Source organism: Elgaria multicarinata, chromosome 11, assembly GCF_023053635.1.
Source record: "Elgaria multicarinata webbii isolate HBS135686 ecotype San Diego chromosome 11, rElgMul1.1.pri, whole genome shotgun sequence".
Lineage (NCBI taxonomy): Eukaryota > Metazoa > Chordata > Lepidosauria > Squamata > Anguidae > Elgaria > Elgaria multicarinata.
The window spans coordinates 44,778,807-44,801,487 of record NC_086181.1 but is presented as its reverse complement, the minus strand read 5'-3'; the positions used below and the strand labels follow the sequence as shown (position 1 = coordinate 44,801,487).

General features: G+C 47.4%; 1 protein-coding gene and 4 non-coding genes across 5 annotated transcripts; 3 read left to right on the top strand and 2 right to left on the bottom strand.

Annotated features, from left to right (window-relative positions):
* Window positions 1–2,593: 2,593 nt before the first annotated feature.
* Window positions 2,594–14,645, bottom strand: HES7 (hes family bHLH transcription factor 7). Its single transcript, XM_063137216.1, has 5 exons — window positions 14,592–14,645; window positions 9,237–9,434; window positions 6,881–6,976; window positions 5,257–5,344; window positions 2,594–2,994 (listed from the first exon to the last, which is right to left on the bottom strand). Exons 1-5 carry the CDS (start codon window positions 14,643–14,645, stop codon window positions 2,594–2,596), a joined length of 837 nt encoding a protein of 278 aa, XP_062993286.1.
* Window positions 11,835–11,905, top strand: TRNAG-GCC (transfer RNA glycine (anticodon GCC)). The gene has a single exon. It is a non-coding gene; the product is annotated as a tRNA-Gly (tRNA).
* Window positions 12,199–12,269, bottom strand: TRNAG-GCC (transfer RNA glycine (anticodon GCC)). The gene has a single exon. It is a non-coding gene; the product is annotated as a tRNA-Gly (tRNA).
* Window positions 14,646–14,744: 99 nt separating the features above from the next.
* On the top strand, window positions 14,745–14,815 carry TRNAG-GCC (transfer RNA glycine (anticodon GCC)). The gene has a single exon. It is a non-coding gene; the product is annotated as a tRNA-Gly (tRNA).
* A 2,127-nt stretch (window positions 14,816–16,942) lies between these two features.
* Window positions 16,943–17,013, top strand: TRNAG-GCC (transfer RNA glycine (anticodon GCC)). Its single transcript has one exon. It is a non-coding gene; the product is annotated as a tRNA-Gly (tRNA).
* Window positions 17,014–22,681: the final 5,668 nt, after the last annotated feature.

The window sequence follows — 22,681 nt, the reverse complement described above, 5'->3', positions numbered from 1 at the left end:
CACATGTAGCATTAATTATCCATGTTGTGTCCAGAGAAGTACTTCCTGTCATCTGTTCTTAATCTTCTGTGCGTCGGTTTCATTGGATGACCCCGAGACTTGATATTATGGGGTAGGGAGCGCAAAATTCTATTCGTATTTTAACATTATGCATAATTATATGGGTGTTGTTGTTATTTTTGGTTCTTAGCTATGTTAGGCCGGATCTACACTACTGCTTTAAAGCAGTAGTGTAGATCCTGCCCTGGTCAGAAAAAGAAGAAACGGGTTCTCAGGATGGAAAACGTTTATTTTCACAAAGCCCGACAATATAATATGTTTAGGTTAAGCACATTGCCACAAGGAGTATTACACACTTTTTAACATAACCAAGTGTCACTAGGGCCTATATATAATATTGCTTTAAATCAGTGTTTCCCAATTGGTGGTCTGCGGAACCCAGGGGGTTCACGGAACCCACCCAGGGGGTTCATGGCACCGTTCACATATTAGTTCTGCAAGGTCCGCATTTTAATAAAAGAAAATACACTCCATGTTGATCCAGATTTGAGATTAAAAGTAGGAAATATTGAACCGGATGCGGAAGAGATTGTTCAGGACAAAAAGAGGCATGATTTCTCCCATCACATTTAGGTTTAGTAGCTGCTAGACATGTCATAATTTGTTCAATTGTAAACTAGACATCAGTAAAATTAAATTCGCCTTTATATTCCTAACTAAATCATTGTCATTTTTGCATGGTAATATCACAAACATCACAAATTTTATGTTCTGTTTTTTAGCATACCTAAAATCCTTTGCTTAGGGCAACCCCTTATTTTCTCCAAAAAATTGCTTTGCACAGGTAACTACCATAGAGATACATTTTTTTCAAAAGTAGGGGGTCCATGGTTTGGCATTTGAAAAACAAGGGGTCCTCAGTACTTAGCTAATTGGGAACCACTGCTTTAAATCATAATAAAGTTTGTAATATTCACATATCGGCACAGGCTCTTGTGAAAACGTGCTTAAGTTAAACATATTATTTGTTATTTTAATGTATTTTATTGTATTATTAATTTTACACACATCCCTGAGGAAGTCCTTTGAATAAAGTACAGGCTATATTAGACCGATTCACAATTTTGGTTTCTGCATGTTGTGAAAGTTGTTTCATTGTACTAAAGATAACCTTTCCCCAAACTCGAGGTAAATATATATTAAGGAGATCGAGATACACTTTGTGTTATGTGGTCTGTGATCCTAACTACATTGATTTCTCCTGAGAAAAATACACTTCTTCCTCAGAAAACATTTCTGGGGGATACAAGAAATGAACACATACACAGGTTATCAATGGATATAGATATATATACATTTTTATTACATTGTGCACATAGGGTTGGATCCAGACTAAGAGTGCAATCCTATGCACATCTACTCAAGTGTAAGCCCCATCAAGTTCAATGGGACTTACTCCCAGGCAAATGTGCATAGGATTGCAACCTAAATTAGGTATGCTTTAATACGACTGAAATCAATAGAACTTAAGCAATGTCTAACAGGTCCCAATGGGAGTAAAGTATTAACTTAATCTGGAAGGGTCCAACCCCAGATTTCAAAGAAAGGTATTGCCTACAAGAACTATTTAAAAAGCAGTCAATGAAAAATGGGGATAAACACCCCCAAATACAAGCTGTTAGTAAAATTTAATAGTTATATCTGAAAGTTTGGGCAAAAGAAAATGGTAATGAAAATGTATTTTTTAAAAGCAAACGTAAAAAAAGAATGTACTTGTTTTTATTTCAAACACGCACACACGCACGCACACACACAGTCAATATATATATTTGCAAATGTTGAAATTTAGTCACACAATCATTCATCATGCATCCAAAGGCAAGCAACCCTAATTCTACAGGATACACGATGGATCTGCAGATGTACGGAAGTCAGATTTCTTTCACGTTGTGTGCAAAGAGTCCCTTCCGCTTTAGAGTTTTTAACAGGTTCTGTTCTAATCTTCCCTTCAACATGCCTATACTCCTTTGTCCATCACCCTAGAGGTTACAAACACCTTTTTCCAAAGCTGCAGGGTTTCTTTAAGAATTTATCTTAAAGAAACATACCTCAGTTCATAGATAAATGGATTGGGCAACACTGCTTCCAAGCAACTACCTTTTACTTACCTGCAAAACCTTCTCAGGTGTCCAAAATGCACATTTACAAACCACACATTTTGTTTTGGATCTTTTGGGGTTAACCTGATTTTTTAAAAAAACAAAACAAAACCCCAAGCTACTAGTTCCTAACAGACTGGCTATCTTTCTCGGGAGAGTGCGGCCCTGTTCAGAAGACACCTTAAACCATGGCTTTAACCACAGTGGATAAGGCCTTTTGCTTACCTCACCATGGTTAAAGCCATGGTTTAAGGTGTCTTCTGAACAGGGCCTGCCACAATTTTGATGGTAAGGGGCGCATTCCTATATTTTTTTAATATATATTGCGAAGTCATCTGCTGGTGATCCCAAAGCAGATATAAAGGTTTTGTTAATTATATACAGAAGGGTTTGGGCAAAGTTGAGGTGGGGCAGGCGTGTTTCTGCCCACGGGTCTAGGGCCAAGGCCGCCAGAAAGCCGCCGGTGGGGCGATCCGTTTGGCCGTGGTGGGGCTGTCGTGGGTGTCTCTCCGTTGGCTCCCGAGTTGTCCTGTGCTGGAGCAAGGGGGGTCCGGATTCTGTAACGGTTCGCTCAACGTCTTCAAGGGTGAGCCAAAGGCCTCGGGAGTCCTCGGAGGCGACTCCTCCAAAGAAGGACTCGGAGAGAAGGCAGCAAGGCCCCAGTCTTGGTTGTGGGGTTCCGGCTTGGAAGCCAGGTAGAGGTGCAAGGTATCCAACAGGTGGCTCTGGACCGAAGGGTGGGCTTGTTGGATGAAGGCCGCCAGGCCAAGGAGACATTCCTGAAACCCCATCATGTAGCAGGTCTGCAGGGTTCCGTCTTTGGAGAGCTCAGCTCCTCCTGATGGAGTGAAAATGGGAGAACCAGGGAGAAGGCTGGTCATTCAGACACTACGAAAGCAGACCTCAACTGCAGCCCAACCTATAGAAGAGGGAACAGTAGAGCCCAGTGGCTCCAAGGTCAGTGGGGCAGTGGATTGGCTCCAGTTTCAACCAGAACCCGTCATAACTCTAAAGGAGCTATCCCAGTGGTGGATGACTGGTGCTGACGGAATCCCGGAGCGGATTCATCGCCCCGCTGATATCGGAGCCACCAGCCTGCACTGCTAGGGCTGGGGAACCCGTGGCCCTCCAGATGTTGATGGACTACAACTCCCATCATCCTTCAACATTGGCTATGCTGGCTGGGGTTGATGGATGTTGCAGCTCAACAGCATTTGAAGGGTCACAAGTTGCCTATCCCAGCTATAGAGATGCTTGGCAGCTGCAGATGTACCTGGCTGTGGGGGTTGGGGGACCTCTGCCACAAGTAGGTGGGGGACAGGTGATGGGTCACTGCCCCACTTGCCCCCAGGATAGAGCTGTCTCTGATACCAGCGTATTTTAGCTTAACGCTCCTTACTGCCAGAAGCAAAGTCTTAGCATTAGCAAGAGACTTTTCAGGATTTTAGAATGGGGACTACAGCTGGGAAACAACCAAACAGTTGGGGATTATGGTGGGGTCATCAAGGAACCCCAGGAGGGTGGATTTGGGTCCCTGGCCCTGAGGTTCCCATCATAAGAACTTAAGAAGAGCCCTGCTGGATCAGACCATGGTTCTATCTAGTCCAGGATCCTGTTCACACATTGACCCACCAGCAGCCCATGGGAAACCCACACGCAGGACATACGCGGAACAGAACCCTCCTGTCCGTGTTCCCCAGCAACTGGTATACCTTCTCTGTGACCCCTGCCGAAGGAAGTGAGGCAGGTGGCTACCAGGAGGAGGGCCTTCTGTGCTGTGGCACCCTGGCTGTGGAATGAGCTCCCTAAGGAGGCTCGTTTGGCACCTACATTAAATTCTTTTAGATGCCAGGTGAAGACCTTTTTATTCTCCCAGCATTTTAACAGTCTATAAATTAATTTTAACCTTGCTGTTTTAAATTTGTATTTTAAATTTGTATTTTTGCATTGCTGCTGTTTTTCCCTTGGTTGTGCTTTTATATTGTATTTTATGTTGTGGTTTTATACTGTTGTTTTGTTTTGAATTGTCTTAATTTTGTAAACTGCCCAGAGAGCTTCGGCTATTGGGCAGTATAGAAATGCAGTCAATCAATCGATCAATCAATATACCTAGGCATAGTGCCTCTGATGCTGGAGGGAGCATAGAAGCATCAGGACTTGTAGCCATGGATCGCCTTCTTCTCCAGGAATTTATCCAACCCTCTTTTGAAAGCCATCCAAACTGATGGCCATCACCACATCTTGTGGTAGTGAATTCTACCATTTAACTATGCACTGTCTGAAGAAGGACTTCCTTTATCTGCCTGAATCTCCCACCCCGTGCCTAAATGGGGGACACACGATCCCTGCAAGGCTAGCCTTTGTAGCAGGTGTTCCACGTGGAGATGGGAAAAGAACTGAACCAAAACTAGAAAAATCACCAAATGATCGGGGTGTGTGCGGGGGGTGGGGGGTGGTGGAAGGGCTGGAGGGGGGAGCTCTGAGGTTCTGTACGCCTGCTGTACACTTCGTCAGTATAACGATTTGTCAACTTAACAGTCTTCCAGAATTTAAGAAAGCCATAAAGACTGATCTCTTTCGGCAGACCTACCCAGTTCAATTTTAAGATGCCTCTTTTAATGATGCACTGGCTTTAAACGTTTGAATTAGTTGTATGTATTTTATTGTGTTTTTATTTGTGTTGTACCCTGCCTCGATCCAGAGGGAGAGGCGGGTAACAAATTATTATTATTATTATTATTATTATTATTATTATTATTATTATTATTGAAGGAACACATTTTTTGGAAGGCGCCATGAACAACTGCAGCTCTCTTCACCAAATGAAATTGACCCCACCTGTTGGAGATCAGCAGTGGTAGCTTGTGACTCTGATGTCAGTGGGGTGGCGGATCCCCCACACACACAGACAATGAAGCCCCCAGCCCCCACTGGGGATCAAGGAATAGAGCTGGGACTGTGAGTTTTCACTTCTCTTTTCTTTGCTGTTTACCCTCTTGGCAGGATTCCCCCCTGGCCCATGGCACTACCAGCCCAGGTCCTAATATACGCATGCATGTGTGCACCCCCCTCACCCCACCACGCTGTTCAATTGTACCCTGGGGTTTAGCAGAGTTCATCTCCCGCAGGTACCCTACGGCAACCTCCAGTATCTCTGCCTTCTCCACTTTCGGATTCTTCAGCATCTGTAAAAGAAAGAGGTCCGAGAAGGTGGCTGAAGGGGAAATTTTTGCTGTGAATGGGGCAGGAATGCATACAAAACCAGTGTGCCTGTGAGCTAGAGAGAGCCTCCATGTTTGTTAGCAGTGTATCTTTCTGAACATCACCCCGAGGATGTGTTTTTGCAGACACTCATAGCATGAACCATCCCCTCGCCATCAAAACAACAACAATGGCATGAACTCTCACACGTCTGAGATGATTAACAAGAGCCATGATGGTGATTCTTGTGATCAAAAAGTATTAAACACTGCTGAAAGTGCTGGGTCTCCCCTTCTCGTTTTAACATCTAGCACAGACTTCTCCAGCCTGCCACCCTTTAGTACTACAGGGCCATGCTGTCTGGGAATGATGGGAGTTGCTGTCTAACACACCTGGAGGGCACCAGGTTGGGGAAGACTCACATAACTTGAGGGTGAGTTCTGTGCAACTCAAAAGCTTGCACCTGTATTGTGAACACTGCTTGAACTCAATAATTTATCATGGTCTTCTTTTGCTGGACCAAGTAATTCCTTGGGTGTTAGCCATAGCCAACTTTGGAACTGGCCTTAAAGTAGGGTGACCATATGAAAAGGAGGACAGGGCTCCTGTATCTTTAACAGTTGCATAGAAAAGGGAATTTCTGCAGGTGTCATTTGTATATACGGGGAACCTGATGAAATTTCCTCTTCATCACAACAGTTCAAGCTGCAGGAGCTATACTAGAGTGACCAGATTTAAAAGAGGACAGGGCTCCTGCAGCTTTAACTGTAGCGATGAAGAGGGAATTTCACCAGGTTCTCCATATTATTATTTATTATTATTTATTTATATAGCACCATCAATGTACATGGTGCTGTATATACAAATGACACCTGCTGAAATTCCTTTTTCTATGCAACTATTAAAGATACAAGAGCCCTGCCCTCCTTTTCATATGGTCACCCTACTTAAAGCCCTCATCTCTTGCCGAAATGTCTGGCGCCATTTTCTCATTGACACCCTTCCCAGTATCTACTGCTATTAACCAACCCCGTGTGATCCAAACGTCACTGCCAAGCACTAACTTACTGTCTGGGATTTGTTGCTGTTTATTCGTTCAGTCGCTTCCGACTCTTCGTGACTTCGGAAGCGACTGAACGAATAAGGGGGGGACAAGACAGGAATCACTGCAGAGATACCTCATCCAGTCCCCATTTGCCTGCCATTTTAAGAAGGCCACCTGGGCTTGACATCCCTTTAATCCTTCCATTTTAGAACAGAGTCGTGTAGAGCAATAGCGCCACCTGCTGGCAGTTAAAGAAATAGACACACAAGCCACTTCACTGCACTTGAAGGGGGCTCACTGAATTCTAACGCCTCCTAAGAAATCTAAAGATGGTACAGTTGTCTGGACCACTGGACGGGCAGGATCTGATATAACAGCGCTGATGACCGTGTGGAGAAGCTCTACATGGGATTTGCAGGGGGGTGGGGAGTTGTGGTGGGACACACGAAAGTTGCAGGGGGCCCTGCTCACTGACCTGGCAGTGTGTCCTCTGCAGGAGGAGAAGCCTCAATTCCTCCAGGCTCCTGTTGATGCGGTCGCGACGGCGCTTCTCCACCAAGGGCTTCAGCATCTGGACAGACAAACAAGTGGGGGGGTTGACCCCTTGATGGGGTGGGCAGCTACTCTGATACACCCATGCACTGGCACCCTTCCCCCCCCCCCATTTTCAGAGAAGCACTCCGGGTGGGGATGGGGGAACTGGCTGCAATCCAGTGGGTGGGTGGGTGGAGTCAAAGTCAAAAAAGGGCAGAGCCCAAAATACAAAAAAAAAAAAAAAAAAAAACCAATAAAATACCACCACATTTTAGCTTCAAACTCTTCCTGCCAGTCCCTAAGCCTTTAGAGAGAGATTTCAACCTTTTAAGATGGTGGGAAAAACTGCACAAGAGCTGGGAAAACACCCAACACTCTGTGGGTGGGAAAAGGGGGCGGGTCCATCTTTGTCACCCTGGAGGGGCAGATGAGGACCTTCAACGTTTATTTGAAAGGTAACATCATCGACCGCAGTAGGACAGCCTTCCCGGTGGCTTGGTCTACAACTCCCATCAATCCCATTGGCCGTGCTGGTGGGGGATGATGGGAGTTGTGGTCTAGCACACCCCGGATGTTGGGAGGTGGCCCACTGGCTGTGGAAGATGGGAATTGTAGTCCAACACATCTGGAAACTGCCAGGTTGGGGAGGGCTGCCTGTTCTGCAGGACTGACTTCCGAGAAAAATGGGAACAAGAAAGTGAACGAGCAAATATGTGGGGCAAAGCTCACCCCCACACACACACACACCCTCTCCGGAATGCTCCTATGCTCCTTCTTGGTCCCACGGCTGTTAATCCCTCCCCAGTACACGCACCTTTTGTAAAATCGATTAGATTATTTATTTATTTATTTTATACCCTGCCTTCCTTCCAAAAGATGGCACTCAAGGCATGCTCCCCCACTACAGAACACCCCTTCCCTGCTAATTTGTCAATATCCAGCCGGGAATAATTTCTGCTGGAAATCTATAGCCTTGCTGGTTGCAAAACAGATCCCGGCTTCTCCCTGCCATACTCCCCGACACACACACACCCCACAAACGTGCTCAGCATCTCCCCTTCCAAATCGACCCCCTCCCTTCCCAAAACCTGGGCGAAGGGGAGCAATATACCCCTTCCCTGCTAATTTGTCAATATCCAGCCGGGAATCATTTCTGATTACTGGTTGCAAAACGGATCCTGCCTATGCATGTTGAGACGGGGGCGCGGGGTGGGGGAGGTCCTACAACTCCCAGCATGGCCCAGCTAGCGCATGCTGGGAGTTGTAGGACTTTTCTCTCTGTGTCCACCATGCATACAATTGCGCTCTTTTAGGACTCGCAATATTCCTTTCCAGGCCCTTTCAGGCCTTCCCAAAGCTGCTTCTAGAACAGAAACCTTTCCCAACCCGGGCGCCCTCCAGAGGCGCTGGAATGCAAGTCCCATCATACAGCTGGGGATGATGGGACTTGCATTCCAGCGCCTCTGCAGGGCGCCCGGGTTAAGGGAAGGCTCCTCCCCCCCATAGAAAGAAAATTACATCGGGAGATGCAGCCACGCCTAGCTCGGCCTTCACCCCCGATTCCACCCCCGAATGTATTAATTATAAGCTATTTAACAGACTTAATGACTCTTAAGTGCGCAACAAGCCAAAAGCATGGATTCCTCCGGCTTAAAAGAGAGGACAAAAAACACCCCAAAGTAGTCAGCCTGCCTTGTGCTAAAATCGATATAGTTCAGATTTTCCCGGCCTCGGGTGGCTTGGAAGACCACTCCCATCAGCCACAGCCGACAGCTGTGGCTGATGAGAGTTGTTGTCCAAACGATCTGGAGGGCGCCAGGTTTGGGGAAAGGCTGACATATGCAAAAGCACGTGGAAATCGGAATGAAATGGCACCTCTGACCACGGTGCCCCCCCTCCTCCTGCGCCAAGCCTCCCTCCCCCCCCCAGAACGGAATGAAGATCAGGGGTGCGTTTGCAGCAGAGATGCCCCCCTCCAAAAATGCCCGGCTCTTTGCTGATGCCCGACTTTTGTTTCTTTCCCGAAAGTGCCAGTGTTTATGCCCCAGTTTTTGTGGTTCAACCCCCCCACCCCTCTCCCTCTTTCACCTCTTTGCAAGGAAGGGACACCCCTCCCAGTGCCTTCCCCTTGCTCCTTCCAATCTCCCTCTCCTCCTGGCCCTGATCCGCATCAGCCCCTCCATCCCCACCACCCACCCCCTTTCCCGGTGTCTCCTCCTTCTTGCACCCTGGTCTCCATCCCAGCCCCTCTCTTTCCCTTCGCCCAAGGCAGCTCCCCTCATGGGGGGCCCTGATACCTTTCTCACCCCTCCTGGCTCAGAGCTCTCCGTGGTGGTCACCATCGCCTCCGAAGCCCCTGGGAACTCTCCTGGCCGCCGTCCTTTCCCCCGGAGGATGGCCAAGTGAACCAGCCCCCCGGGACCCCCTGCGGCCCCCTTTAATGCCCCTCCCGGCTCATCCCCCACGCTTTGGGCCGCCCTCTGGCGCTCAGCCGCCTGCCAGAGGTGTGAAGAGCGAAGCCAGCAGAAGCCAGGCCAGTTCTTCTAATGCACCCCCCACCCCCACCCCCACCCCACATCCCCATGGGTTGGGAGAAATCAAACCTTTTTCTCTTAGATCAGGTTGGGCGGCATGCATTCACTTTTCTCTTTGACTGTATTTCCAGTAATTGCAGATGATCTTGGATTTGGAGAATTTTGAGTCAAAAACAAGGGCGTTAGAAAGCAATATTGGCCTCAGATCCCTTTGCTCGACTGGGTCTAGTGAATTTTGCAAAAGTTACCACGGGACATTTTAAAACCCATCTACTGTCCTACCTGTCTTAGGCCTACTCAAAGATCCCCAAGAAACGTGCAAGTTAAACATGCAAGTTAAACGTGTGCCCGTTTTTTGCGGTCTTTGGTTTGGCCTAATAAAGGTTTTATATCAAATGGATATTTGATATAAATAAATAACACGGTTGGCTTTGCTTTTTGAACCGCCCAGAGAGCTTCGGCTATTGGGCAGTATAAAAATGCAATAAATAAATAAATAAATAAATAAATAAATAAATAAATTTATCAGACATTTTGGCCCTTTGATTCATTTGCAAGAGAGTTATGATTTCACTTTTTTATTTTTAAGTTAAGGTGGGGGGGGGGGAAATCCCCATAGCAATGATTTTATTTTTTAAAGTAGGAGTTTGAATTCTGGAATGATGTCAGATTTCAAATTTGTGCAAAGTTTTGACTCAGGTCTCAAGCAGAGAGTTCACTTACTGCTTTGATAGTGGAAGGCAGTCTTCCCTAACCTGGTGTCCTCCAGATGTGAACAGAGGTGCGGGGAAGGGGACACAGAAGAACTGAGATGGGAGGAGCTGTTACGTTTATTTTCCAAGGGACCCCCCCCCACCTCAAATGTTCTGGAAAATATATTCTATATGTCAAATTAGTGCTTACGATCCCACCCCATTTCACAGCCAGGCCTGCTGGGGAGGGGGGGCAAAGGGGGGGCAATTTGCCCAGAGCCCCCACCCCCACACGCATGCTTGTGTGTATGTGACATCCCCCCCCGTCTCGAAAATTCCATTGTGCTGGGAGCCCAGATTCCTATCGGTGGCCCTTTTTTTTTCACAGCAACCCAGCGAGGTAGGCAACAACGTGTGTGCGAGTGTGTGTGTGTGTGTGTGTGTGTGTGTGTGTGTGTGTGTGTGTGTGTGTGTGAACTGATGGGAAAACTGATGCTGCAGAAATAGTGATCCCCCTCCCAGGCAAGCAAGAATTGGGAGAGGGTTTGCTAAAAACCGCTGGAGAGTCACCAGCGCAGCTCTCATTTTCAACCCACCCACCCCTTCCCCAGTTTCCAACGTGGGATGGCAGCAGTGTCCTACCTCGAGGGAAGGGCAGCGCTGCAGCCAATGGGCGGCTGGTCAGGATTTTGCAAGCGGGGGGGGGGGGGCGGGTTCTATGTTTACCATCTATGCATGATCAAAGAGCAGAGGGAGGGAGGGAGGGGGGAGAGGGTGGGGAGAGATGCCAGCTGGGGCTTCGTAATGGGTTTATGGTTGCGCCAGCAGACAAAGAGGGCCCAGGTCAGGGAGGGAGAGAGGGGGAAGGATGAGGCAGGGAGGCAATTCTCACCTCTCCGCTAAAAAATGTTCCAAAGAGCCCATTTGGGCCCGTGTTTTATGGGCTGGCGAGAGAGAAATCCCAGAGGCAAGAACTCCCAGCATCTGGAGAAGACCTGCAGATGGAAATCGGGAGTGCCCTTATGTGATGAAAGGGTGCACACTTCAGCAGACTTTCCCTAACCTGGTGCATTCCAGATGTGTCCCACTGCAGAACCCACCATCCCCAGTCAGCATGGTCAGATGCATTGCACTACAGCTCCCATCATCCTCAGCAATCATCCCCAGCCAGCATGGTCAGATCCTTAGTCAACAACGATCAGATGCGTTGCACTACAGCTTCCATCATCCCCACCCACCATGGTCAAATGTGTTGCACTCCAGCCCCCATCATCCTCAGACATCATGGGGATAATAAGAGTTGAACTCCAACACATCTGGAAGGCACCAGGTTGGGGAAAGCTGATGTTAAGGATGGAACTTTTGGTTGAAGAAGGCGAGTTATTTTATATTTTATTTTAATGTCTGTGTTTATGCGCCAGGCATAAACACATCTTTAAATCCTGTCTTTTAAACGATGTAATTCCAACATTTTTGTTTTGTTTTATTTCTTTTCCCATTGTTTTCCCACCATGCCTCTTTGCAGGACTGAAGTAAAAACGGAGAAGTGGATTATAAGAACAACAACAACAACAACAACAACGAAGAAACTTGTGGGACCCTAGAGACTAACAATTCATATGGACAGAATAGATTAAAACAGCACTGGAGCAGAGTAGTAGTGCAAGAAGCATTGGTGGTTCAGTGGTAGAATTCTCGCCTGCCACGCGGGAGGCCCGGGTTCGATTCCCGGCCAATGCAACTTGACTTTTGGCGCTCCTTCGCCCAAACTAATTCCTACTTTTTTGCTGATTTGCAGGAAGAGGAAATATAGATGATCATAACACAACGTTTAAAAAGAGGAATATCCCCCCCCCCCAACGCGTCTTACTTTTGCTCATACACACAGGGAGCATGGCTCGAACGATAAATTAGGCCGCTTAAAAAAACAGACGGGGGGGGGGGAGGAAAACGGTCGTGTTAGTGCGCATTAAAAGCGTCTGGGAAGAAATGAAGCAAAATTTATCCCTCTATAATGGGGGGAAAATACATGTTGCATTGGCCGGGAATCGAACCCGGGCCTCCCGCGTGGCAGGCGAGAATTCTACCACTGAACCACCAATGCTTCCTGAAGAACAGCTGGATAGTTCCTTTGATGAAATAATGTCGTGAGGTTTTGTATGTTTGTATTTGGTGGTAGTGGTGTGTGAAGCTATTCTTTCACTAAAGTAAAAACAACAACGATGTTGTACTCCATAAGGAATCTATAAGGAATGGAAATGTCATGTTTCCAGTTAAATTTAAAATAAAACCCTCTGAATTATATACTCTGTGGTTGATTTAATCCACAGCTCACTACTGTCCAGTTTTCTCCATCCCAGAAGCTATTCTGAAGGCTGGATGGACCCTTGGATCAAACCATCTAGCCCAGCACTCTGTTCACACAGTGGCCAATCAGCTGTCCTCCAGGAACCCACCAGCAGGACATGGGTGCAACAGCACCCTCCCACCCATGTTCCCCAGCAACTGGTGCACACAGGCTTACTGCCTCGGATGCTGGAGGTAACACATAGCCATCAGGGCTATCAATAGCCATTGATATTTATTTATTTATAATTTATTTATTTATTTATTTATTACATTTATTTACTGCCCCACAGCCGAAGCTCTCTGGGCGGTTTACAACAGTTAAAATTTTTAAACATTAAAAAGTATACAAAATTTTAAAACCATCAAAAACATAAAAACAGTATAAAAACAACAGAATCCATTTAAAAAACAACAATTCTGGGGTTCATTAAAAACAAACTTAACGTTGTTAAATGCTGTTAAAATGCCTGGGAGAAGAGAAAAGTCTCTTCTCCTCCAGGAATTTATCTCTCCCCCCCCCCTTTTAAAGCCATCCAAATTGGTGCCCATCGCTAGAGAAGAAGCAAGAATGAAGATCAGCATGCCTCTGAACATGTGCGGAGCAACCTTTCCCCCTGGGGCCATAGCTAGACCTAAGGTTTATCCCTGGGGTCAAACCAGGTCAAACCAGGATCTCTTCTCGATCCTCCCAGAGTGCAGGACACGGAATAACAGGCTCAAGTTAAAGGAAGCCAGATTCCAGCTGGACATCAGGAAAAACTTCCTGACTGTTAGAGCAGTACGACAATGGAATCAGTTCCCTAGGGAGATTGTGGGCTCTCCCACACTAGAGGCCTTCAAGAGGCAGCTGGACAGCCCTCTGTCAGGGATGCTTTAGGGTGGATTCCTGCATCGAGCAGGGGGTTGGACTTGATGGCCTTGTAGGCCCCTTCCAACTCTGCTATTCTATGATTCTATTATCTAGGTGACACATAGGGGATCCAGTGCTCAGGCAGGGGCAAACCCTGGATGATCCCAAGATAAACCTTAGGTCTAGGTGTGGCCGTGGTCTTGCAGTCAGAACTCTAAAGGAGGGACCCAAAGTGCTGAACCTTATCCCCTAAAACGGGTTCAGCACCTTGGATAGCCCAGTTCGATTTCTGATTAAAAGCCAGAGCGGATTCACAGCCCCACTGAAATAGGACCCACCAGCCTTCACTATGGGGTTGATTGATGCTCAGAGTTCAATCCACGACCCGCTTTGGTTGTTCTCAACCAGGATGCTCCGCCACCCCCACCCCACCCCACCCCAGGGGGCTCTGGCAGGCGCACGGGGGCGTGAAGGCTCGTGTGAGCTTTCTGCCTTGGCCAGAGATGCGTTTGTTGACGCCTCTGGGGAGATGCTAGAAGGTGTCACTTAGGGGGCGCATCAAAGACCAGGCGCCTTGCAGGAGGCAATTGACACTTTGGCGTGTGGTAGGTTTTCCCACGGGTTATTTGGGAGATCGGGGCGGGGGGAGGAAGCGGGGTTGTCTGAGGATCTCCTGCAGAGGGTGCGAAGAAAGGCCGTGAAGAGGTGTTGATTAGATGCCAAGATCCAGTGGAGGCTGGTGGCTCCGATTTCACTGGAGCTGTGATTCCATTCTGCGTTTTAGTTAGAACCAGCCACAGCTGGTGTGGAAACCTGCCGCTCAAATGGGTTCGGGACCTTGTGCAGCTCTTTTAAGGTTCTGACTGGTTCTGACTGAAACCCAGAATGGAATCACAGCCCCAGCGAAATCGGAGCCACCAGCCTCCACTGGATCTCTCGGTGCATTTGCTTGGATGGGGCAAGAAAAGCTGGGAATCTCTCTCCGCTGGGATCATAAACGTTCAGCTAAACGTGTGAATCCAGCAAATGCAACCCCAGGCTGCTTTAAAATAAGTGCCCAAGGCTTTAAACATGTGGGAGACCCGGTTGTCTGCAGGGCGAGCGAGTTGAAATGTTATAAGCTTGACCAGAGGTTCTCTGAGCTTATGCAAAGCGCCTCTGCTTTCCCACTGAGTAACTTCTCTAGGATTAACGGTATTCAGGGGGAGGGGGAGGGGGAGGCATGACTTCGAGACCCGTGAAGGCCCCGGTATCTCTTTTTCGGAAACCGACGAGCGTCATCGATCAAAAGGTTGTAAACAAAACCACCAGATAGGTAGCCAGCACCCGCTGTGCGACACGTGTGAATATAGAGATACTTAAAGGAGGTGTAGAACAGCTGCATTGGTGGTTCAGTGGTAGAATTCTCGCCTGCCACGCGGGAGGCCCGGGTTCGATTCCCGGCCAATGCAACACATATTTTTGTTTTCAATGCTCCTGTTTTTAGCATATGAGATTTACAGCGCAATCCCATTCATGTCTACTCCGAATTGAGTCCCAATACATCAAAGCCAATGAGCCTTACTTCCAGGGAAGCGTGACTAGGATTGCAGCCTCAATTATTTATTAATATAGGGTGACCATATGAAAAGGAGGACAGGGCTCCTGTATCTTTAACAGTTGGATAGAGAAGGGAATTTCAGCAGGTGTCATTTGTATGCATGGTGAAATTCCCTGTTCATCCCAACAGTTAAATTCTGCAGGAGCCCTGCCCTCTTGACCTGATGAAATTTCCTCTTCATCACAACAGTTAAAGGTGCAGGAGCTATACTAGAGTGACCAGATTTAAAAGAGGGCAGGGCTCCTGCAGCTTTAACTGTTGGGATGAAGAGGGAATTTCACCAGGTGCTTTGTGCATACAAATGACAGCTGCAGAAATTCCCTTCTCTATGCAACTGTTAAAGATACAAGAGCCCTGTCCTCCTTTTCAGATGGTCACCCTAATTTATTATTATTATTATTATTATTATTATTATTATTATTATTATTATTATTATTATTATTTCTTACCCGCCTCTCCCTTTGGATCGAGGCGGGGAACAACATTAGAACAGGAATCAATAAATCTTAAAAACTCTTGATTTTACATTGATCTGGATAGGCCTGCCGGAAAATTAGAGTGGCCTTCATCGCACCCATTTATTTTAGGATCCAAGCCATTCTTTGGATGGTATTCCCTGAAGCCCATTAATGGGATGATCTCAATAATAGGAGAAGTTCAGTGTGAGTTGGTTGGGGTGGCATGTTTTGCAGATCTAGAAATTGGGGGCTGGGAGCTGGGTGGGTAATTTATAATATTAAATTAATTTCCCCCCATTTTTTATTATAAAAGCTCTTTTAAGCAAAGCAAGGATATATTTTTTGGGGGTGGGATAATTTAAAGCACAATCCTATGCCTGTTTGGACAGAAACAAGTCCTACAACTTCCAGCACAAATTGCAAAGTTTTTTTTCCCCCCAGGAGGCCAAACTTTCCCTAATCTAATCACTTTAAACTGTGTTTCCATCATTCCGAAGCGATCCTTCCCGTCTCTCCGACACTTTTCGGAGGCCTTTGCCTCTCCCCGGCCTCCTCCCTTTTACAAGCCTGGGAAAACCTTCCACACGCCAAGGTGTCAATTGCCTCCGCCTGCCCTTTGATCCGCCTCCTAAATGCCATTTTAGCACCTCCAGGGAGGCAACAAACAGCATATTTGGCTAAACTAGTCAGTCCACGAGCCTTCACACCTCCAGGCACCTGCCAGCGACCCCGGGGGATGGAACGGGGGGCGGGGGTCTGCAGAAGAAGGCAGCACAGAGATCTATATATATTTTTTCTTAAATAAAAAGCACACACACACACCGGGTGTCCTAAATGGACAACACGTGTTATCTCCAGGTGCTAATCCTTGCTCACGCTCGCCTCCCAAATCTAAGATTTACTGGGCTGCTTTGTACGATACCCGATGCATTTATTTATTACATTTTTATACTGCCCAATAGCCGAAGCTCTCTGGGCGGTTCACAAAAATTAAAAACATGAAGAGCATAATAAAACAACCAACAATGTGAAAACAGTTTGTCAAAAATACGTGATAATTCATTTTATACCCCTTAAAATGTTTCCTTCATTTTCATACAATAAAAGCCTTTAGCAGCTCTATACAAGGTCTGACTACAATACAAAAACAACAGATAAAAATGCAAAAACCCAGAGAGAGCAAGGAAAAAAAAACCTGATTCTGATGTTGAACTCATATTCCATTTGTTTAAACCACTGGGTGCCCATAAGAATCTGTGTTGTTGTTTTTCTTGCTGATTATAAGGACAAGATTTCCATTTCCTTTTTTAAGATAAAGAGTTAATACGATTTTATACATTCCACTGGTTTGATAAAGTTAATTATTCCTCTGGATTTTTAAAACACTGATTTTCCCCCCACCACAGCTGCATGATAGCCTCAGATCCAATGAAACCCGTGTTTAATTCATTAAACATTTAATCCGGTTCACCCCGCTACTACGCAACATCTTAAGGGGGGAAATCCAGATGTTTTCCGAAGCATTGGTGGTTCAGTGGTAGAATTCTCGCCTGCCACGCGGGAGGCCCGGGTTCGATTCCCGGCCAATGCAACGAAGTTTTGTTTTATTTGAATTGTGTGAGGAACGCTTATTGTTTTGGTCCGGTACTTTGTTCAAATGAAGATGCGCATTTCATTATTTGTTTTTCTGCTTCTAACCCTAAAGCAACTTTTACAGCGCAGTCCTATATTCCATAAGTGCTACTGAACTCAATGGGACTTACTTCTGAATAGACCTTTATAGGGTTGCAGTTAAAGACTTTTAGGTAGTTGTATCAAGTCTCACTTTTTAATCATTGGATTTCATTCACAAGAATATTTTTGTACTGCATCTAAAGGTAAAATCCAATGTAAGCCATACTTAGAGTAGTCCCATTCAAATAAATGGGTCTACTCTAAGTGGGACTAACGTTGGACTTTGCCCTAAGAGTGAATTTAGGCAAATCTCTCCCTCTCTTCTCTGCAATCTTATGCACGCTTACCTGAGAGTAGGTGACATTGAACTCAATGGGACTTGCTTTTGACTAGATAAGCATAGGATTGTGCTGTAAATGTTCACTTCCAAGAAATCTGTGGGGGGGGGCAGGGCCGGCGCTACCATAGAGGCCACTCAGGCAGCCGCCTAGACCGCCAAAGTAAGGGGTGTGCCGAACGCCGCACCCAGAAGCCGCTCTCCCACAGCAGCTCTGAGAGGGCAGCTTCCAGGCGCGGCGTTCTGAAGCCACCCACCCACCCCAGCGTCCAGGCTACGCTTCGGCTGGGAGCCCACCCAGCTGAAGCGAAGCCATGCCCACCCACCCTCCACTCCAGCGTCCTAGCTTCGCTTCGGCTGGGTGGGCGAGATGGCACCCCGTGCCCAAGTACGCTGGGGTGGGTGTGGGTGGGTGAAAGCAGCTCACCTGCCTAGGGTGCAAAATAGTCTGGCACCAGCCTCGGGAGGGAGACTTGGGGGGCGCAAGGGAAATCATCGCACGTGGCGGCAAGAATCAGTCGCAGGATCTTGGCCTGCCAATACTTCGCTTTTCAAATAAGCGTAAACTCAGCTTTGCAATTGCCCCTCCCTCCACACACTTTTCGATGCAAGATTGAGGAGTGCTGGTGGTTACAGGGATGGGGTGGGGTGTTCTACCCGATCCCCCCTTTTTTTTACAGACGTTTTAACTGACATACTCGGGTGCAGGCGACGGGCCTGCAGGCTAGACTTCCCCAACATGGCGCTCTCTTCAGAGGTGTCAGATGATAACTCCCATCATCCCCAGCATGGGCTGTGCTGGCTGGGGATGACGGGCCTTGTGATCCAACCCCACAGGAGGGTGCCGGGTTGCGGAAGGCTGCTCAACTATGCATCCGTCGCTTTGCATGGCTTGCCCTCTCGTTATGCCGTGGGAACCAGATCTGGCTTCAAAGGCCACGCTGTTCCTGGTCACACCTGTTGGATTCACAGCTCCTAAAGCACAAACGTGTCGCTCCTCCCAGTTTAATGCAGCTCAGCAAATGGGAGTCACACCCTAAGCCAGCTGACCTCATCTGCTTTGATTTGCTAAGCTCAGCATCATTGCAGGTGCATTTTAGACTGCAAGCTCCTGGGGGCAGGGACCTGGCCAAATATACTTTGTAAAGCAAAGGCCTGTAACGTTTTTGACCCTGTGGGCAGATTTGGGAATTTGAGAAACTGCTGTGGGCACTGCCACAAAATGGCTGCTGTAGGGGCCTGGCTAGTCAAAACAGCTAAAATTGGTGGCGGAGGGAGCAAGGTTAGAGGCTAGAAAGGGAGAAAGAGAACACTACCCTAACATTTTCTCAAGTTTCTATTGGGCAGGATGTAAAGGGATTTGTGGGTGCTGTTAGAGGTCTCCCACAAGCACTGCATTGGGGACCTCTATTACAAAGTGTCATGCAAATTGGTTATTATTAGAATAATAATAATATTTATTTATTTAAAATATTTATATCCCGCCCTATATCACTAAGATCTCAGGGTGGTGTACAGATATACAGTATAACACAATAAATAAACACAGTTAGAAACAAATTAAACCATGATCCAAGTTAAAACAATATATAATTTAAAAGCAATAATTGTTACTTTATAGGTGATATTATTACTATCAGCTCTAAAGACTGATCTCTTCCGGCAAGCCTATGCAGTGGAATTTTAGGGTGCTTTTAGGATTTTTTAAGGATGTTTTAACAATGTATACTATGTTTTTAATCAGTATTTGTTCCCTGCCGCGATCAAAATGGAGAGGCGGGTAAGAAATAAATTTAGTAGTAGTAGTAGTATTGTGCACGGCATTTTACAAAGTATAAACTGACAGGCCACCGCTCCAAAGAACTTGCAATCTCTTGCAAAGGCAGAGGAAACAGCTCAGAACAGGAAGGGAAGTGGGGGAAAGGTGTAAATCGGAGAAGAATATGCATTTATTCCAGTGACGTTGATTTAAGTAAGGGTGGGCAGATTTCAGGCTTGTGGGATCTATGTTAAAAAAAGAACCCGAGATCCACTATCTGGAACCAGGGGGAAAAGACTTACACTTAGGCCTTAGCTAGACCTAAGGTTTATCCCAGGATCTTCCTGGGTCATCTCTGCCTGCTCCCGGGATATCCTGTGTGTCATTTACATGAACAGGGATGACCCCGGGACGATCCCAGGATAAACCTTAGGTCTAGTTAAGGCTAGACCTTAGAATGAAATAATTCCACGACCAGGAATTTGTTTGGAGTACCAGATTTTCCAACATAAAATCTCACTGTTTTGGTTACATCCAGGACATTTCTTTATCTCAGCGGTATGATTTAATGGGGTGGGGGTGGGTGGGGGAAAGTTGTTTAGCTGTTGCCTTACTTAAATAACAGCCAGTCTACTGCAAGTGAGCCAGAGATTAACTAGTAACTCTTGGGCCGTAGCTAGACCTAAGGTTTATCCCAGGATTGTCCTGGGGTCAAACCTGTTCATCTAAGTGCCACACGGGGCATCCAGCGCTCAGGCAGGGACGAACCCGGGATGATCCTGGGATAAACCTTCGGTCTAGCTACGGCCTTGGTCTACTTTTTATCCACTCCTGGTGTGGCTGGAAGCTTAGAATCAGCCTTGGAGAACTCCTTTAAAGTTCTGGCTGAAACCCAGAGCTGATTTACTGCCCCACTGACTTCGGAGCCACCAGCCTCCACTGCTGAGGCGGTGCCTCCTCCAAGTTGCTCCCCAGTCACCTCCTCAATCTACACCTCTTGCTGACCTGCCCATTGCTAATTTGCGGGGGGGGGGGGGGGATCAGGATGTATCCCTTCTCAGGACACCACCAGAAGTAGCGTAGCGGAGATCACATGGCAACCCTCATCTGGAGAGAAGAAGGAATGATGGAAGAGGAGGCCTTATGCACATAACCTGATCTGGTTTGACTGTCATGGCTACTGCCCACAGCTTCAAAGGATCCTGGGAGTTTTAGCTCTGAGTGCCATCACTGCATTTCCCAGAATCCTTTGGAAGAAAGGATGGGCAATCAGCCACGTACAAGCAAGTTGAAATAAAAGCGTACGAACCTGCACTGGAAGGATGGAAAATCCCAAGGAGGTGCACCGAAGTGGGCACACAGGTTGTACTATTCAACCCCCTGTGGGAGTGTGTGCAATGGCGGGGAGGGGAGGGGCTGTACCTCAGTGGTAGAGCCCTTGCTTTGCATGCAGAAGGTCCCACGTCCAATCTCCGGCAACTCCAGGTAGGGCTGGAAAAACTCCTGCCTGGAGGGCTGCTGCCGGTCAGGGTTGACAGTCCTGGAATGAGGTTACATAAAACAGCTTCCTAGGTTTGTATGACCACCAGGATGTGGGAGATGGTTATGCACAGCACTGATCTGTGCGATTTTGCTTTTCTTTTCAAAAATGTGTGTGGTTTTGGGAAGCCCTGATGTCTTCTTGCTCTCCAGGATAAATGTGGGTTTTCAGGGGTGTCCAAGTGAAGAAAGCATCAAGGGGTTGGAGAAGTCAGAGGACTGGGGGCAGGGGGGTAGCTGCGTGTGGCTAATGAAAACGAGGAGGATGTGGGGTGGGGGTGGGCCGCACCACAGGCAGGGACAACTCCTTGCGACAAAGGCCCTGGGGGCAGTCTCTCCCCCCCCCTCCACTCCCAGTTTTGCTAGGGCCCTGAACAAAAGACCCTTTGGTAATGGGGCACCGAGGGAGAGCAGGCAACTCCTAGGCGCTATCAGTGAAGCCTGCCCTTGTTCAAGGACCATCAGGGGGTTTAATTAAAGGGAGGGAGCAGCCCTATTAAGAGCCGCTCTCCAGGGGTCTCCAGGGGGGCGCTAATCTTCACAGGACGCAGCCTCATCCTCCACTCGTCACTCTTGGCTGAGTTCCCCCATCAGAGAAGCTTTTGTCGCTGGGCAGAAGCGGAGCTGTGGACCTCACATGGAACTGGAGATCTAGTTGCAACATCCTCGTGTCCCCCCCACCCCCCCTGCCCCCACTATTCCAGGTCTCCAGGCAGCTTCAAGCATTTGTGGAAGAAGCGCCACCAGTCGAATGCACAGCGATGTTTGAAAGCAAGTGTGCACTGGACGGTACGTGCAACTGCCGTGGTCTGGGTAGCCCTTCCCCTAACCTGGTGCCTTCCAGATGTGTCGGATTGCTGCTCCCATCCTCCCCAGCCAGCATGGATAATTCCTTGCAATGTTCCATCTAACACATCTGGAGGGCGCCGGGTTGGGAAGGCGGCCTGACCTCTGAATGCACATCAGTGCTTCAGCTGATATTCCCAAAGCTGCTTTCGGCTCACGCAGTTTTGGCCAGCCTCCTCCAAAGTGCTCCGTCGGTGTGTCTCCTAAAAGATTGGAGACTGTGAGATGGGAAGACTCCATTTCGAAGTAGAGTCGTGAGAGATAGATGCCCCCTTGCCCACCCCTCGAGTGAGATGGGCAGCTTTTCAAAGGCACATGGTACATCTACTGGATCGAACGTACATGTTGTACATGTTGATGGTTTCTGCCATCACACTAGAAGGGTCACCCCACAGGGTCACCTCATGAAAGGGACTGCAGGAATCATAGAATCTATGAATCATAGAATCATAGAATAGCAGAGTTGGAAGGGTCCTACAGGGCCATCAAGTCCAACCCCCTGCTCAATGCAGGAATCCACCCTAAAGCATCCCTGACAGATGCTTGTCCAGCTGCCTCTTGAAGGCCTCTAGATTCCGGACAGACGGAAGGAAGGAATTCGTCACGCACCACAGAGTTAAATTCTGGATATTGCAGGCACAAGACGTAGGGATGGCCACTAGCTTAGGTGGTTGGAGAGATTCATGGAGGATCAGCCCCTTGGTGGCTACTACAAGCCGTGGCAGCTATATTAGGGTGACCATATGAAAAGGAGGACAGGGCTCCTGTATCTTTAATAGTTGCATAGAAAAGGGAATTTCAGCAGGTGTCGTTTGTATATATGGAGAACCTGGTGAAATTCCCTCTTCAACACAACAGTTAAAGCTGCAGGAGCTATTATAGAGTGGCCAGATTAAAAAGAGGGCAGCTTTAACTGTTGTGATGAAGAGGGAATTTCACCAGGTTCTCCATATATATACAAATGACACCTGCTGAAATTTCCTTTTCAATACAACTGTTAAAGATACAGGAGCTCTGTCCTCCTTTTCATAGGGTCACCCTAAGCTATATGCTACCTCCAGGATCAGAGGTGGCTGGCCTTTGGATACCGGTTGTTGGGGATCT